The sequence below is a fragment of the Haliotis asinina genome, chromosome 5 (assembly GCF_037392515.1).
Source record: "Haliotis asinina isolate JCU_RB_2024 chromosome 5, JCU_Hal_asi_v2, whole genome shotgun sequence".
NCBI lineage: Eukaryota > Metazoa > Mollusca > Gastropoda > Lepetellida > Haliotidae > Haliotis > Haliotis asinina.
The window spans coordinates 72,384,478-72,401,908 of NC_090284.1; the positions used below are offsets into that span (position 1 = coordinate 72,384,478).

At 43.0% G+C, this 17,431-nt stretch overlaps 1 protein-coding gene across 1 annotated transcript in view; it reads left to right on the forward strand.

Moving 5' to 3' along the window:
* LOC137285212 (leucine-rich repeat serine/threonine-protein kinase 1-like) overlaps window positions 1-17,431 on the forward strand; it is a 51,246-nt gene that overhangs the window by 31,055 nt on the left and 2,760 nt on the right. The window contains exons 8-32 of the mRNA XM_067817487.1: window positions 238-1,991; window positions 2,639-2,867; window positions 3,648-3,812; window positions 4,011-4,156; window positions 4,448-4,559; window positions 4,918-5,067; window positions 5,223-5,345; window positions 5,811-6,075; window positions 6,429-6,561; window positions 6,875-6,966; window positions 7,602-7,724; window positions 7,954-8,150; window positions 8,639-9,678; window positions 9,989-10,196; window positions 10,684-10,800; window positions 11,077-11,154; window positions 11,290-11,526; window positions 11,946-12,197; window positions 12,797-12,919; window positions 13,643-13,853; window positions 14,039-14,205; window positions 14,478-14,572; window positions 15,517-15,744; window positions 16,488-16,669; window positions 17,153-17,269. Of these exons, the coding sequence (XP_067673588.1) occupies window positions 238-1,991; window positions 2,639-2,867; window positions 3,648-3,812; window positions 4,011-4,156; window positions 4,448-4,559; window positions 4,918-5,067; window positions 5,223-5,345; window positions 5,811-6,075; window positions 6,429-6,561; window positions 6,875-6,966; window positions 7,602-7,724; window positions 7,954-8,150; window positions 8,639-9,678; window positions 9,989-10,196; window positions 10,684-10,800; window positions 11,077-11,154; window positions 11,290-11,526; window positions 11,946-12,197; window positions 12,797-12,919; window positions 13,643-13,853; window positions 14,039-14,205; window positions 14,478-14,572; window positions 15,517-15,744; window positions 16,488-16,669; window positions 17,153-17,269 (6,544 nt within the window). The remainder of the gene's footprint in view (window positions 1-237; window positions 1,992-2,638; window positions 2,868-3,647; window positions 3,813-4,010; window positions 4,157-4,447; window positions 4,560-4,917; window positions 5,068-5,222; window positions 5,346-5,810; window positions 6,076-6,428; window positions 6,562-6,874; window positions 6,967-7,601; window positions 7,725-7,953; window positions 8,151-8,638; window positions 9,679-9,988; window positions 10,197-10,683; window positions 10,801-11,076; window positions 11,155-11,289; window positions 11,527-11,945; window positions 12,198-12,796; window positions 12,920-13,642; window positions 13,854-14,038; window positions 14,206-14,477; window positions 14,573-15,516; window positions 15,745-16,487; window positions 16,670-17,152; window positions 17,270-17,431) is intronic.

Consider the following 17,431-nt stretch of genomic DNA (forward strand, 5'->3'; position numbering starts at 1 on the left):
TAGGTCATGCAAATGTTTTATTGCTTATTGAATTGAAATGTATTGGACAATTCTGCAAAGACCTCAACTATAATTCATACATGTGTATGAAGTACCATGAAGGGGGTCTGTATGGGATGTAGGTATTGTGTTTCTGTCAATGTAATGCTACAAAACTGCATATGTGGATTAGGTTTCCCACCAAATGTACATAAACTGGTCCAAATCAGAACTAATGGCATCTGCTTACCCTTTCAGAAGTTCCCAGAGTTATGCATAATGCGAACCGTGGACCATCAGCTGCCCCTCCACCGGGCTGCTGCATGTGGACGTGCAGACATCCTGGAGTATCTCCTTGCTTTCCAGTACTCTGACAACTTTCTCCAGTCATATGTCGACAAGCGCTCAGGGCGCTACTACTACTCCAACATTGACGTGAACCCCATTGACTCCACAGGCATGACGCCGCTGCATCTTGCAACAGAGACAGGGTCTTTAGAGGCTGTGAAACTCCTCCTGGACCATACGGTCAAATTGGGAGATGATGAGGAACCTCTGGAGGCTGCTGCTCAAACAGTTTATGCCCGGATGACCAGCACCACCTCAGAAGGTCACTCTCTAGAGAAGGAGATAGACCCTTATAGGATCTTCCCGGTTGACAGAGACATCAAGTCGAATGAAGGCCTGACAGCACTGCATTATGCTATAAAGAACCACCACCCAGACATAGCCCAGGTGCTGGTGAAGGGGGGAACAGATCTGAGCACTATGATAATGGTTGATGATTCTCCGTTGTCGTACCTTGCGTATGCATTAGAGCGAGGCGATCCTGAGGTGTTTGAGCTGTTGCTGAGACATGGAGCTGAAGACACAGACAACATTGCCATGAAGCGAGCACAGGCGACAAACAACAAGGAGATGATCCAGTTGCTGCTGCAGCACAAGACATCTAAGGATCACATCCACACAATTAACAAGACTGAAATGAAACTTGCATATGCCGAAGCCCATAGCAGTTTTATGAGTTACAATGACCGGACAAGTTTGCCAGATGAGTACAGGAGAATATTTCCGTCCTGCCCAGTGTCAGTGAACTGGCATAGACAGAAGCTGGATAGCATAGACAAACAGTGCCTCATCAGAGCGAGTTTTGTTCACAACTTAGCCATGAGACCAATTGACAATAATTTAACAGCACTCTATGCAATAACAAAGATTGATATTTCACATAACTATTTTGCAGAACTTCCCAAAATTATTTTTGAGTTGCCTTCTCTCCAAGTATTGAATGCTTCTGAAAATCGAATCAAAAAGTTCCCTCTGGAAAAAGACTTGGAGCATGCAGTGGAGCGTCTCCAGATTGAGGAACTCCATCTGCAAGTCAACTGTCTGGAGATGTTACCCAACTACCTGTTCCGTCTGCCAGCCCTCAAGTACCTAAACGTGTCCAGAAACTGTCTAAACAGAGTTCCACTTGACATGTGGACAGCTCCCTCACTCAACCACTTGAACCTGGCTCAGAATGATCTCACTCGGCTCCCCCACTGGGAGATTGGAGAGCCCAATCTGAGCAGACGGTCAACCATTGCTTCTCTTGGCTCATTGTCAAATTCAGACCATGGAGATTTCGAAATTGAAAGTGGATGTCGTCTTGGGAATGATGAGTCCTTTCAGGAGCTGCATGAAAACACAGTCAACCATTATGATTGGTGGAGACAAAGACTAACAGTCACTGACCTTGACAGGCATAAGGTGAATGATAATCAGACTGGTATTCGCCACTTGAACATCGCAGGGAATAAGTTCACAGAGTTACCTCCTTGTCTGGCGTGTTGTGCCCCCAACCTGGAGGTGCTCAACATGACAGACAATAGGCTGGACAACGTTGGACCATTAGGACATTTGCCCCAAAGTCTTATCGAACTGAATCTGTGCAGGACTGGACTTGAATCGCTGTTTCCATGGATACAAAATGCCCTCCAAGACCAGCATTGTTTGGGATTAACCAAAAGGTAACCTCTATGTTTGTTACTGTATCTTTGGATGATAGTGTAACAGTTTCATGGCACTCTAAAATAGAAGTTTGGACATATTTTGAGAATATTGAACTAGCTACAAGCAATTATTGATTTTCTCTTCTGGAGGAATAAATGTCTCGTGCATTTTGTTTGGCACTCACAGCATTCCTTTACAAGGGACAAATATATTCTGAGTTTCGTGTTGGTTATCCAATATGTTGTTTGTTGACATGATATTGTGTGAAAAATAACAAGCATAGACAAACATTTCTGAAGGCTGCGAATGTTGAAACTGAACAATTTTGAAACAATTTTTAAATTTATTAAAGAATTTCCAGATAAGCTCAACTCAACAAAAGTAGTAGAATCTGTACTTTACAAAGAAAGTGTTATCCCAAATGTAACACTGACCACTTTCTAAATGGCATTGTTTTATCAGTTTTTCCAATGATACACCCAGTAATATTGCAGCACTATAGTGGCAACCTGTAAAGACTTGACTACCTTCCCTTATTGTTACCCTCTCACTGATGATGTTTCACTTGCGCATATGTAGCTGCCAGTATACATTCTTGCCGTTTTGTGTATCCTTTTTAGATACTGTTGAAAGACTTTGTTTTGACAGTTTTCTGAAATTTCAGTGTCAGCTCGCCAACGCAATACCGGATGTCCCCACGCAGTCATTCCCCCTCCATCTCCTCCGTCAGCAGCTTCTCCCCCCTCCAGGCTGCAGCCTCCACCAGCTGCCCGCACCGCTGTCATGTGCAGCTTCCTCAGCTGGAGAAACTCATCCTGTCACACAACAAACTGAGAGGACTTGTCATCACCAAGATGGCCCGGACCATCAATGCAACCAGCATGGATGTCAGTGTTAGTATAGTCTCTGCCTTTGTTGTTGCCATCATTACACAAAACAGGCATTGTGGTTTGTCAAGTATTATTTATTGTTAATTTATTTTGCCCTTAGTAGATGTGAAAATTGTTTGTCGATGAATACCTTGGTTATGTACTAGTGCGCCCTTTTAAAGAAAGGAGTGCTCGTATTTATACAGAATCCTTGGTCCTACAGTGTTCGCATTAACACAGAAACCTGCATTTTTCCCCACAAAAAAAATAATAGAAGCACGCAGAAAATGTTTTGCATGCATGTTTTGTATAGATTCTGATCAATGTAATTTTAAAAAGTATCGTAAAATTGCAACATATAGACAAACAATACATTTTAATATGATTCAGGATTTTAATGAAAATTTCACGCACAAAAGATTTTAACTGCATATTTATAATTTTATTTCTGCACGCACTTGTACAAAATTTGGCGCGAACTCTGTCCTAGAGCCTGACCATCTTATCTCTAGATCTGCGATGAAAAGGTTTCAATACAATCCATAGTTTTAGACAGACTTTGACACCCAAACCACAGTGTATGGAAGGAAGTTTGTTTTCAGATACAAACTGTGTTGACTCAGGAAATCATTTTTCCTAAGATCCCAAGTAGCTCAGTGGACTGGCTCTTGGACTAGCATTTCATTCTGTTCTCAAATCGTTTGAGTTTAATATCAGGATGATGTGGCCATATTAGTTGAGCCTTACTTTTACCCAATGTACACATCTGGTGTATTACAGAGAAGAACCTCTGTGTAATTTCAGGCAGCCAGCTTCAGCATGGAGTCTGATGAGATACAGAGTCGCCTTCTGTTCCCCAACTTGAGTGAACTGGATGTCAGCTACAACAGCCTCATTTGTCTTCCTCCAGACATTGGAGAACTTACAAACCTCAAAGTTCTCTCTCTTAACCGCAATCCTCTCAAGGAGGTGTGTCTCTAAACATGTGCAAGTGCAATTATTTAAAACCTGTATATTGCTACCATATGTATCAATTTTAATTTCTTGTGGCACTTTAAGACCTTCCAATCGGTAGTTGTGGACTTTGATTAGCTTTTCACTCCAGTGTCTGTTCTGTTTTTTTTATTATTATTGTGTTGTCACACCAGTGCTGTCTTCTGTTCTCAGCTGCCACCAAAGTTAGGTCTGTTGAAGAAGTTGTGGAAGCTGGAGCTAGAGTTATGTCCCCTGGATGGTGCTATTCAAGACATGATCAAGTCTTCTCGCTACCCAACAAAGGACATCTTGGGCTTTCTCCTCTCAGTGCTGGAAGAGTAAGTGATGTGTAATTGGTTTCACAGATGCTGGAGTGTTGAAACAAGTGTAACTTACATACTCTACCTATGCGGATTCACTTTCTGGACTCTGTCAAATTAGAGATCATTTGCATGGTGATTTTGGGCTTTAGCAGCAGTTTGTATAAGGAGTCACGTTGTTCACAGTGTTCATGGTGATTATGATCCTGTCAGAAAATGTATGATTTGTGTGTGTCAGCTGACTGGTAACAGTCTATGACATGTCGATTTCCATGACAACTGCAACACTGTTCACCCATTCACTTGTAGATCCACGGAGTACAACTGTATGAATCTGATGATAGTCGGGTCTCATGAGATTGGGAAGACTTCTCTACTACAGCGGCTTAACAAAGAGAGCAAGATGCCCAGCATAGCTACTGTAAGGACATTGGGGTTCTTCTCGGGGGACATTGGTAATGTGGCTGCAAAAAAATACTTACTGCATTTCCATCCATACATAAGAGAAATTTGTGACAGGACATTTATTCATCATTTTTGGATTTATGGACAACACAGGTCCAATTAATGAGTGATGTGACCATAATCTTGACAAGTGCATTTCCAGTGATTCAGTCCATCAGTTGCATTGGTATTACCACAGGCTGATTTGTGTTTCATCACTGCACTTCTATACCTGATATTATTTCACATGATGGATGTTTTGGTCTGTGAAAGGAAGGTTACTTCATCACACAACTGATTAGATGTGTGAGATAGAGCAAAATGTCTGCTTACAGCACTGGAAGGATCGGGTGAGCAATACACAGGAAGTCACACGACCTCGAGGTCAGACATTATCCACAGTCGGCATTGACATCAGCCAACTGGTCATTGAGCGAAGGTCAAAGGGTGCAGTTCATTTCCGTACCTGGGATTTTGGTGGACAGGTGAGTCTTTACTGAAAAATCATGATTAAACACATCTGTGATGTTTTGTGTGAAATGTCATGGTCCCTTTAAAACGCATTCTCTCATGAATAAAACTCTTCTTGACTTTATGCTGAAATTATGTCATGTAATCCCTGTCTCCATCTTTTATGTAGCGTGAGTACTATGCCACCCATCAATACTTCTTGTCTCCGAGGTCGTTGTACCTGGTTCTGTGGAACATCACACATGGGCCTAAAGGTGTAGACAGTTTGCTGCAGTGGCTTGTAAATATTCAGGTGAGTCAAAGCTGCATAGCCAGGCTTGACAAGCCAAGAACAATTGTGACTAAAGTTGTCAATGAATATACAAAATGTTATTCAAATAGCTCTTTGAAAAAAATGTAACAAGAAGGGTATAGCAGGCAATTGCTTTTTTTTATGCTTGTGCGACCATGACATGTTATGATCAGGTCTAATATATCAGGACTAAGGTGGTTCCATTCCCTCTGCAGAGTTATGTCCCTTTATGTGACAGGATCCTATGAGCATTGGTTTGAGTCATAGGTGAGACCCATTCATAGTCGTTAGTGTGTCAGCATAATACCCATTATCATTCCAAAATGGTACAAATCTGTGATCCCTGACATTTCAGATTTTCTATAATCTCACATTACTTGTAATGACATACAGAAATACTCTTTAAGAGACATTTTCACTCACTCACTCACTCACTCACTCACTCACTCACTCACTCATTGCCAGGCCCGAGCTCCAGGAGCCCCAGTGATCATCGTGGGAACCCACTTAGACAAGCTGGAGGACCGGGCCACCAGAAGGAGCTACCCAGAGGACTTTGAGGAAGCAATGATGGGGCTGGTGCAAAAGAACTTCATCCTGGTCAAGGAGCCAGAAAAGTGCGGGCTTCCCAACATCCTCGACACCATCAATGTCAGCTGCAAGTCTGGCAAAAATGTGTCCAAACTTGTGGATATGATCTATGATCATGCTTTCGACCTCAAACATCCCCGTAAGTTGTACATGCTGTTTTCTCTGTTAATTTCAAAATGATATTGTGTTATTACATCTGTTTTGTTCAGTATATCTAGCATCTGGAAATATCTGTACCTTCATACAGGATGTGAATATTGCTGCTCGGTGTTTTAGAGATCTAGATTATAGTCTTCATGGTACAGGTTTCCTTAGAAGTGGTATGGCTTTAATATGAGATCTATCAGAAGTTTTTTGAATGACATTGACAGGTTGTCTACTGACCACACAGAGGTGCACTGGTTGTGTCTGACATTAAACTGTTATTTCCCCCTCATTTATTTTAATGACACTGACTGAATGCCTCAGTGACCACGGTGTGTCCTATGTCAGGTTCCCGGACCCAGAAGCTGCTGAAGCAGAAGATCCCCAAGAAGTATCTGCTGCTGCAGAATGTGGTGATGGAGCTGGCGCAGGAGCGTCTCTATGACAACAAGGAGCCCGTCCTGTCCAAGTCCAAATACATGTGAGTCTCCATGAGCCACATAGCAGAGAAACAAAATCCAGTTGTTTTTTCTGAAATAACCAAATGCAGGTACAGGGATGAACTGCATGGACAATTATTAGGGAAATCGGTTTACTTTTTTAACTTTCTCTTCGGGCTGTTGTGAGGTGTAAACAACTGTAAGGAAAACTGTACTAGGGCTTTCATGATTGGTCAGTGGGAAGATTGAGGTATGTATCACATGACAGGTGTTTTCTTACAATGAAACCAGAGCTTGTTTACTTCTATATTTGATGTGTGTGATTGTCACCATTGAGTGAAACTTTGTTGGCAGGTTGTGTGTATCCAACAAGATGATGGAGACTGGCACAACTTTCAGAGATGTAGAAGAGTTGGAGCAAGCAACAAGATTCCTGCATGAAAATGGTGGGGCATTCAATATTTGTGATATTGATATTGTGGAAATTTCTCTGTTGTAATTTGCATATTTGTAGCAGATGTATGAAACCAAATATGAGTATTCGAGTATGGCAGTCTACTTTCACATGTTATACTGTTGAAACTTTGTATTGCAATGTGTCTTTGTATGTGAGCTCATGTGGGGATTATGCCTAAGTTGATGCAGGTTCTAGATATCTTAGATAAAAGGTGTGATGCTGACAAAGCTAGAAACAGGTGAGGCAAACCTATGAGCATATCAGCTAAACACAGTATCTGTGATATCTTGAATGATATGACTGCAAGTGCCCATTGTACAGTGATGGATTTATTGAGTGTGCGATTTCATAAATACTTCTTAGAGAAACAATGTTTTTAAATACATCATAACTGTTAACTTGTGTGAAAAACGTTTTACTCCCTTGCAACATTCTTGTATTAAATTAACTTTGCAACAGTAATAGGCTTACCTGGAATGGTTGATAGGTCAACCATGAAAGAGTTGTAAACCTTGTTTCATTTCTCTCCCTGAGCTTTCTTGACTATCAGATCATACCGTGGGGAGGTTTCCTTGTCAATGTCCTTGTTCCCAGAAATTAATTGTCACTCATTCTGTCTTTCAGGTGTTCTTTTTCACTATGAGGACCTCTCTCTGAAGGATCTCTACTTCCTCGATCCTCAATGGCTCTGCGACCAGCTGGCAAAGGTTGTCACCATCAAGGAGATAAACAGATTTGCTTCCAGAGGTGAGACCCCTAGATTGTAGATGTGTACTGTCATGAAACCATGTAGTAAGTCAAAATTATGGTGTGGATAATTAGCCCAGGGATGATGAAATCATATGGCCACCAAGCCACCATGAAGTCACATTGTGAACTCAGGTTCTGAACTAGACAAAAGAAAGGTTGAAATTAAAGAGGAACCATGTCATTTTTCAGTTAAGGTTTTGCATAGGCTGTAGTCTTGTATTTGTAGGCATCATGAAGATCAAGAATCTAGAGATGTTGTTCAAGAACTCCCTACAGCCAATGGACATCCAGCGAGACATCACAAGCTTACTGAACAAATTTGAAGTGGCACTGCAGTTCGATGATGAGAACCTCCTCTTGCCATCGCTGCTGCCTACAGAGGAAGACCTACAAGTCAGTGTAGAGAAGAAGTGTGACGTCAGGGTAGGTACACAGCTAAGATGGTAGACGAAAGTGTGATCCAGGCATGTTGGTGGCTTGTCCCTACGTCTCCTGATAACAGAACCACCAAGGTTTGTACATGGAAGTAATGGTTCTGATGGTAAGGAGAGAGTGAGTTTGGCTGGACACTACTTTTGAGATGTTTGTACACAAGTTGTACACATCAACAACCAAGGGGTCTAGGTACACAGCTGAGATGGTAGACAGAAGTATGACCCAGACACGTTGGTGGCTTGTCCCTACATCTCCCAATAACAGAACCACCAAGGTTTATACATGGAAATAATGGGAAACAGTGATCAGAGATCAGTTTTGTACACATTTTCTATAGGATTGAACAGTAGCCTGACTACTATGTCAGGATCAGGATATTACCATGGTTCATGTAAATGTATGGTACCTTATGAGAATGACATCCTAGCTATAATTTACAGAGACATCTGTAACAAACTTGTGTGTCTGAATTTCAGATTCCTCTGAGGAGACCAGAGGATGAAAACACTCAAGTCAAACGAAGGTCAAAGCCTCTCACAACTGATGTGGTGTATGTTAGACCAGATAGTGTGAAGACGCTTACTGTGGGAAAATCTACATTTTATTCTGGTCCCCAGCATTTTGACGAATCAACTGGTCGACCAGACTCACGTGACCTTCTGCTTCTTGGAGTCAAGGCCACAAGTAACCCAATCTTCTCCTTCTGCCGTCTGTATTTCATGACCTACTTCCCAAGTGGGTTCTGGCCACGACTCATCACCAGGGTACTGGCAGACTCCTCATTATACCACTTTGCCATGAATCTGTTCAAGCTCCCAGAGGAGTTGATGCAACGGAGTCCAGGAATGAAAACCTTGTTTGACACAGAGCCTGAGTGGCGATGTTGGCAGACAGGTCTCATCCTCAACCATCTTGGATTTGAGATGCTCCGTATCCGTGAGGTCCTCTCCGACTCCACAATGGGCTTCTGTGACTACACGCAGTGTCGCCTGAAGTGCAATGTGGAATCAGAGTGGTCTTTTCTTGATGTGTTGAACAGCAAGATTCTAGAAATCTCATTACCAACAGACAGCCTTACCTTCCATCTGACAAACAAGGCAGGGCCCCAGATACAGACGCTTGACCCCACAAACAGAACCACACTGTTCAGGGATGACTCAGCGGCAGCTAAACTCTTGGGCAAGCTTATTGAGCACATTGACAATCTCCTCCAGGACTGGTACCCTGAGATTGGTGAGGTCAGATTTACCCAGAATTGTGAGGGCCGATACCTCATCACACGGATTGTGCTCTGTCCTCAGTGCCTCTACTCAGAAGTTCAAAGGCAACGTAAAATGCATTCTGATCTGGATCATGATGCATGGTTCTGGATGAACCCTGAGGTGCCGAACCAGTGTTCATCCATCTTCATCAGCCAGGGGGAACCACCAGTGGTAGAGGAGGATGAAGAGAATGAGGATGAGGACGGGGAGGATTCAGGGTCGCATGGTGGTGGTCAAGCAGAAGACAGGTCAAGGTCAGATGATTTTGAAGGTTTTTTGTTGAAAGTATGAGGTAAATTATCGCTTCTGTTACACGTTCACAATAATTAATATTAAAGTGTAAAAATTTTAAAATATTAAAATTTCAAATGGATTAAATTCAATGAATGTTTTTATAGACACACACAGTGTCCTTAAGTTCTTGATGCTTGGCAATTATACATCTATCAAGTCATCAGTCCAAGCTAAATAATGCATCATATTGTCATTAAAGATCTAAACAATTCTGATTATCATAAACAAAGCTTCAGTGACTATATTTCTCAATCATCATTTTGAATGTAGACTTCAGACAGGACAGGCAATCATATTTGACCGAGCACATCGGCGCCAGGAGACAGAAGCCATCATCTACAGCCACCTGGTGGAGCGATGCATGCTGGACATGATGGAGGGTGTGAACATCTGCTGCCCTGTACATGCCAGTGTGTCACCTGCCCATCTCCTTGGGGACCAGGGTCAGAGCTACACTTTCTTCGTGGCCCCTGACTTGGTGAGGAGCCCAGTCCTGTCCATTGCATGACTATACCACATAACATGTTTCAATTGTAGCCTTTGGATTAGTGCACTAATGCATAGAATTAAATTTGGTGGGAGAAGGGATGTATGTCTCAAACCTTTAGATTCATTATTTTACATTGAAGTTTGGATTTGTCCCTTAAAGTATGTGCGTTATGATCTCATTGGTATTAAGACTAGGGCTGTGGGCAATATGGAATCTGGTGCAGTCTGGTATAAATATGATAACTTGTTGTTTTTATTTATGACAAAGGCAAACCAAACAGAATCAATTTCTATCATAAGTCCCGTCCATGTTCTCAAGAGGAGGTTTGTGGAGTTTTGCTGATTGATGAAGTTACACATCGATGAGTTACAGGTTCAGTTGAGAATTTGGCCAGTTTCGATTTGATCTGGATTTCATTTTTACATGACAGTGTAGTCCACAGGATGAGTAATGATATGTGCAATGTGCTTGTCAGGGTTTCCGTGATGTAGATAGAGAGTTGCTGGTCACCGAGACAGACAGACTGGACATTGGACGGGAACTTGGCAAAGGCACCTTTGGGAAGGTGTTTGCTGGGAACCTCTTCAAGAAGGTTTGTGAAGCAGTACCTATATGCTGGCTGTTTTGTTAGATATCTGGTCAAAGGGACTGAAATAGTTAAGCTTTTATGGTATCCTTTAACATTTTCATCTGCTTTGTGCTTTGGCTGTGATATGAGAAGATTCTGTAATTTGTTGTAATTGTATTTAGGAAACAATTAGTGTCAGATAGGATTTGTTTATTGATACAACTTGTGTATTTTGTAGTCTCTAACAGTAACTAATACAAGGAGGTCATGGTACAGTCATTGTAAACGTCTCTTGTACAGGGTGAGGAGCCCGCCATACCAGTGGCAGTGAAGGTTCTGTTTAATGGGACTCGAGAAGAAGCCAAACAAAAGCGACAGGTACAGACTCTTAACTTCTTTAGATATATCTGCTGGGCATGTTCACCACACAATTCAAGCCATTTCACACCATGAAAGTGAGTCTGTTGCCTAATCATCAGGTTTACCATGGTTCCTTGTTCTCTGCCTCCACAGAGTATTGAGAGTCGGATGGACCGTGCGTGCCAAGCATACCTCACAGCCAGACAAGAGATATCAATCCTCGAGAGTATCTCTCATCCAAACATTGTTCCCATGCTGGGCCTGGCTACCAGACCACTGTCCCTCATCCTTAGTTTGGCTCCTCATGGCTCCCTAGATTCATCGCTGAAGATGCTGGACGAGACAGGGCGCAGACTTCCCCTGTTTGTTATCAGACAAATCATTGTTCAGGTTTGTCCACAGCTGATGCTTTTCTGGTCATGGTCGAGACATTGTGCTTAGCTTAACTTGAAAACTTATTATCCGTCGGATTCATAAACATGTCAGGCAACCCAAGTGGGTTTCCTAGGAGTTGCATCCAACTTGCTGAAACTGCAGATTTACACCAGCTTTGCTCTGCCTTTAATGTCAGTGTGTTGTCCTGGGTTAGAGTAAACTGGGGCTTATGCTAGTGTGTTACTGGGGGCTATGGTATACTTGGAACTGATGACAGTGTTACTGATTGGAACAGTATGTTTGTGTCACAGTGCTGCAATGTGAACAATATGTCAGCAATACAAGGGGGACAATACACTTGCGACTGACGACAGTGTGTTACAAGGGGTCATCATGTACATATCATGCTAACGATAATGACACATTATTTCCAGGTGGCTCAAGCACTGGCTTACCTCCATGACCGCAACATCATCTACCGTGACCTGAAGTCAGAGAACATACTGGTGTGGTCACTGCCCCTGTCACCAGAGGCTAGTTCTTTGTCACCTGTTGATGTGAAGCTGGCGGACTACGGGATAAGTCGTAGCGTCATGCCCACTGGTGCTAAGGGCTTTGGGGGGACACCGCCCTTCATTGCTCCGGAAATTCTGCAGCATGCTGGGAAGGACACGTACACTGAGAAGGTACACTGCCCAAAATGTCAGACCAATATCTCTGGATGTATGTTTGTGATCAGTGTATTGTTTAACACCACTTTTAGCAATAACATAGTGGAGATATTGAAGACAGGTGTTAGTTTGCTGATATATCAAAAAATCTCATGGGTGGGGATAGCAAACATTATGAGCATTTTATGGAAGGGCCCATGTTCTGGGTGTACATTTCAGTCACCATGCTACCCCACTACCCCATTCACCACTGGAAGTACCCTGCAATAGTCTGGAGCTTTACATGCATGCACTATATGGATTCTAGAAGGGGACATTTTAGTACCTCTCTGTCACTCGCTTACATTTCCTAGACAAAATTTATCATTTTAGCACACTGTCGCTGGGTTACTGTATGATGTTTTCTTCATGTATACTTGACAAAATACGTTTGGGATATTGGTGTTTTATGACCGATATTTTATCAGTATGTCAGTGAATAAATAGATCATTATTCAGCATTTCAAAATTTACAAATATCCTTAACTATTCTTATCCAGTATAGATTGTAATCTAATGACAACATCAATTTGAATGTTTATACTCTTAAAAGAAGAATCCCTTTCTTCCTGCAGGTGGACATCTTCTCCTTCGGGATGTGCATGTACGAGCTGATCACGTGTCGCCAGCCATTCAGTGAGGTGAACAACCCAAGCACTCTGGTGTGCCAGGGCAGTAGACCAAGCATCACAACACAGGTATGCTTGCAAGCTTCCATCACATGGACATTTCACATTACGCTACTGTGTTTGTTGTAGCCTCCAGCTATGTTTCAACTATGTAATGATTACCTGTAAAAAAATAGAGCCTGGAACATAGGCGGAGCAAGAGAGAGGATGCAGAGGTGCGCACACATGCACGCACTACCCCACCTTTGTCCTGAAGGTTTATTAAAAGACCATTGAAACTCTCATTAAAATGAAGTGTGCAACACTGGACAATTTAGTGATTGACAAGACAGTTTTAAATAGCATCTTGCAAAAAAAATACTTTGGATGTGTTGTAACCTCAATGTATTATCAGTTAGGTGTTAAATGTTTCATTTAGATTTGAGAGTTCAAAGTCAGTACTTCACAGGTTTGAACACACCATCTCTTGTGAATACAAGGAACCAATCTGTGATGTAGTTACTATTTTTAGCCAATGAATGCTGCATGGCATGGTTCCTAATGGGCATCTACTCAGCGACTTTCCAATAAACAAGAAGTTGTTATCCATAAAGTTGTATGCCTCATTATTGACTTGAACAAATTATAGATTGTCTCATTTCATGAACAGACTGCAAATAGACACATATCACTACCACATTTCACACCAGTATTTCCAGAGGATTGATGAGTGATGATGCGATGTCACTATCAGTGTGTTTGAGACATGGTCTACGTTAGTACCAGGCTGAACTGATGACATCTGTTTCACAGGAAGTGAACCTGTACCCTTCCTGTATCCTTGACCTTATGTCTGTGAGCTGGTCTCAAGACCCTGAGGAACGCCCCTCAGCAGCCGCTATTTTGGCTATAGCCCGCTCCCCCCAGTTCTGTCATCTGCGTGACGTCGTCTCCCTCGGCCAGGAAACAAAGATCATGTGTGGGTGCTCAGTCCCTGCCAGGGAGGCCAACGACTTTACTCTGGGTATTTGACTTTCACTTTCATGTTTCATATGTATAGCTAACTTAAATTTACTAGAAGCAAATATGTAATATATAAATAATATAAACATTAGATGGTAATGCATTCAATCTTCAATTACATGTATTCATTAAAGTAAAGAATATTACAAAGTTGATCAATTACTTCTCCCTTGGTTGTGGTGGTAGCTGCCTCCACTCCTGGATCTCCTGGCATTGACCCCGAGCTGCTGTCAAACAGCTCACAGTCAGAACCTGAAACACGTGCTCAGATCTGGCTTAGTGCCTGTCTGGGCCCACGTTACTACATCGACATCCTGTCATACGACCGTTGGAGCCATTGTGTTGAAAGCAAGGTAAGGAGACTCAAATATGGAGGCCAATTATTGAGTGATTATGGTGGTTGTTGATAGCAAGGTCAGGGACCTCTAGCACTGAAGCCAATTATGGAGTGATGATGTTTGTTGCACTTTACCATGTGACTGCACTCCATCAGAATACAAATTGTGTATGAAATGCAAAAACTGTTCTCATGCGTCAACCTGTATACATGCATTGATTTATTCACAGTATTGACTTATAGCAAGTGCTGACTCATATATTCCCTGTATTTGTGATAACTTTTCAGACGATCCCGCTGCCAGGAGCAGAAGTGACAGCCATGTCAGTCATCAACAACTATGTGTGGTGTGTGGATGCACAGGGAAATGTCATGGTATTCAGGTGAGCTAAATCTTCTTAAGCCCATTTTCAGATGAGCTAAGTCTTCATAAGCCTGTGTTCAGATGAGATAAGTCTCCATAAGCTTTTGTTCAGATGAGCTAAGTCTTCATAAACCTGTGTTCAGATGAGATAAGTCTTCATAAGCTTTTGTTCAGTTGAGCTAAGACTTCATAAGCCTGTGTTCAGGTGAACTAGGTCTTCATAAGCCCATGTTCAGGTAAGCTAAGTCTCCATGAATCCATGTTCAGTGTTCAGATGCGGTAAGTCTTCATAAACCTATGTTCCGGTGTGCTAGGTCTTCATAAGCCTGTGTTCAGTGGAGCTAAGATGTCACAAGCATGTGTTAAAGGGTGAGCTAAGTCTTCTTAAGACTTTGTTCAGCTGATCTAAGACTTTGTAAGCCTATGTTATGGTTGAGCTTTTTCTTCATGTTCAGATCAGCTTAGTCTTCATGCATCCATGTTCAGGTGAGGTAAGTCTTCATAAGCCTGTGTTCAGGTGAGCTAAGTCTTCAAAAGCCCATGTTTAGGTGAGCTTAGTCTTCATGGATCCATGATCAGGTGAGCTTAGTCTTCATGAACCCATGTTCAGGTGAGCTAAATCTTCATGAACCCATGTTCAGGTGAGGTACGCCTTCATAAACACGTGTTCAGGTAATCTAAGTCTTCGTAAGCCAGATCAGATGGACTATGTCTTCATTAAGCCCATATTCTTGTGAGCTAAGTCTTCTAAGGCCCATTATCAGATCAGCTAAATCTTCATGAATCCATGTTCAGGAGAGGTAAGTCCTCATGATATGTTCAGGTGACCTTCATAAACATATGTCGTGGTAAGCTAGGTCTTCATCATCCTGCTTGGACTCTAGAACTGATCCTTTAAAGTATTAACTGTTACTGATGTACTGATATCTAGGTTTTGCTGTAAGACTGTTTGCTTGTCCCCAGCTCGGAGACTCAGCAGCTCGTACACTCCTTCAAGCTGCCAGTGATGATGGTCCCCCAGGTTCATGGCCTCTACTATGTCCCCACTGAACCAGCTATCATTGTCACACTGAAGAATGGCCATATATTTGTGAGGAACCAACCCCAGCCTGGACCACTGTCTGATTCCCACACTGACGTGTTCCAGACAATGAAGAGTTACAGCTCTTGCTGCATCAAGATGGGGGACAGGTGAGTACAGCGAGTGGGACAGGTGAGTGTTGGGAGCCACACAGGTGGGTGATGGGAGGGTCAAAGTTGGTATTGGGAGGGGCGGGGGAACGTGTAGGTGCTGGGAATGGTAACAGTTTGGCATAGGGAGGTGGACAGGTGGGTGTTGGGAGGGGTGGATAGGTAGGCGTTGAGAGGGGGGACAGGTTAGTGCTCGGGGGACAATTGGTGGATTTATAGAGGAGCAAAAGTTGGTTTGGGCAAGGACAAGTAGGTACTGTGAGAGGCACATGTGGGTGATGGGATTGTAACAGGTGGATGTTGGGACTGGGACAGGAGGGTGTAGGGAGGTGGACAGATGTGTGTAGGGAGCCTCACTGGTGGGTGATTGGAGGTCAAAAGTTGGGCGTTGGGACAGGATACATGTGGGTGCTAGGAGAACAGAGGGGTGTTTGGGAGAGACACCTGTGGGTAATGGGATGGGAACAGGTGGGTATTTTGAGGGGACATATAGGTGCTTGGAAGACATGTGGTGTTGGGAGGGTGACAGGCAGGTACTGGAATTAGTATAGGCAAGTGTTTTGAGGGGACAGGTGGGTGCTGGGAGTAGCACAGAGTATGGAGATGGTAGAGGAATGGTATGTATATGAGAGGGAACACATAGAAGGGTGACTGGGCAGGTCATTTGACTTCACTTATCAAGATGTTGAGTACAGACCGGTGTGACAACCATCTGTACACACAAGGGTGCGTTGTTGTTGCAGGTACGAGATATGGCTGGGTCAGGATGGAGGCAAGATTGGCCTATGGGATGTACATGAACACCGAATCATGGAGACAGTCAGTCACCCAGAACCCATGGCAACCAATAAGTGCTGCAAGTTCCTGGTGGCTGCCAAGATCCCTGCATCTGAAGAAACGCTTGTGTGGTCATATGTCTACCCAGGTAAAGCTGTTGTGGAGTCTTGCATATTCTTGTCAGCATCAATAAAACTTTGATACAGTCTCAAAATCTGACAATTTTTTACATCATCAGGTACAAAGATAAGCAAGGTCTCACTGTAATATATTATAAAAGGATAACATTCGACCTGTATATTTGAATACTTCAGAGGGAGCGCAGTGTTTGCTGTGTTATCTTCTACTGCTTGTGTACCCATGACGTTCTTGGGTAGAGTAGGCCTTCAACAACCCAGCTTGCCATATGAGATGACTATGCTTGTCATAAGAGGCGACTAATGGGATCAGGTTGTCAGGCTTGCTGACTTGGTTGACACGTGATCGGTTCCCGATTGCGCAGATCGATGCTCATGCTGTTAATCACTGGATTGTCTGGTCCAGACTCGAATATTTACAGACCGCCGCCATATAGCTGGAATATTGCTGAGAGCGGCGTAAACTGAAGTCACTCACTCTACTACCTGTGCAGGTGTGATGGTGTATCGTTGGGACGTGAAGGCACGAGCAGTTGTGGAGACACTGGACTGCTCCCGAGTAGCACCATCTACAGAAGCCTCTATATTTGAGTCACCCAATAGGAGCTCAAGTAAGTATCATCATCCCTTGCTCAGTTGAAATCTGGAGTGAGTGAATTACAGCGAGTTACCGTCACCTGTACATGCTGAAGACTGTGTCATGTGTGACAATTGTTTGTACCATGTTAACCGTGCTGTGTGTCCTGCTTCAGTGATCACCCACAACCATCTTC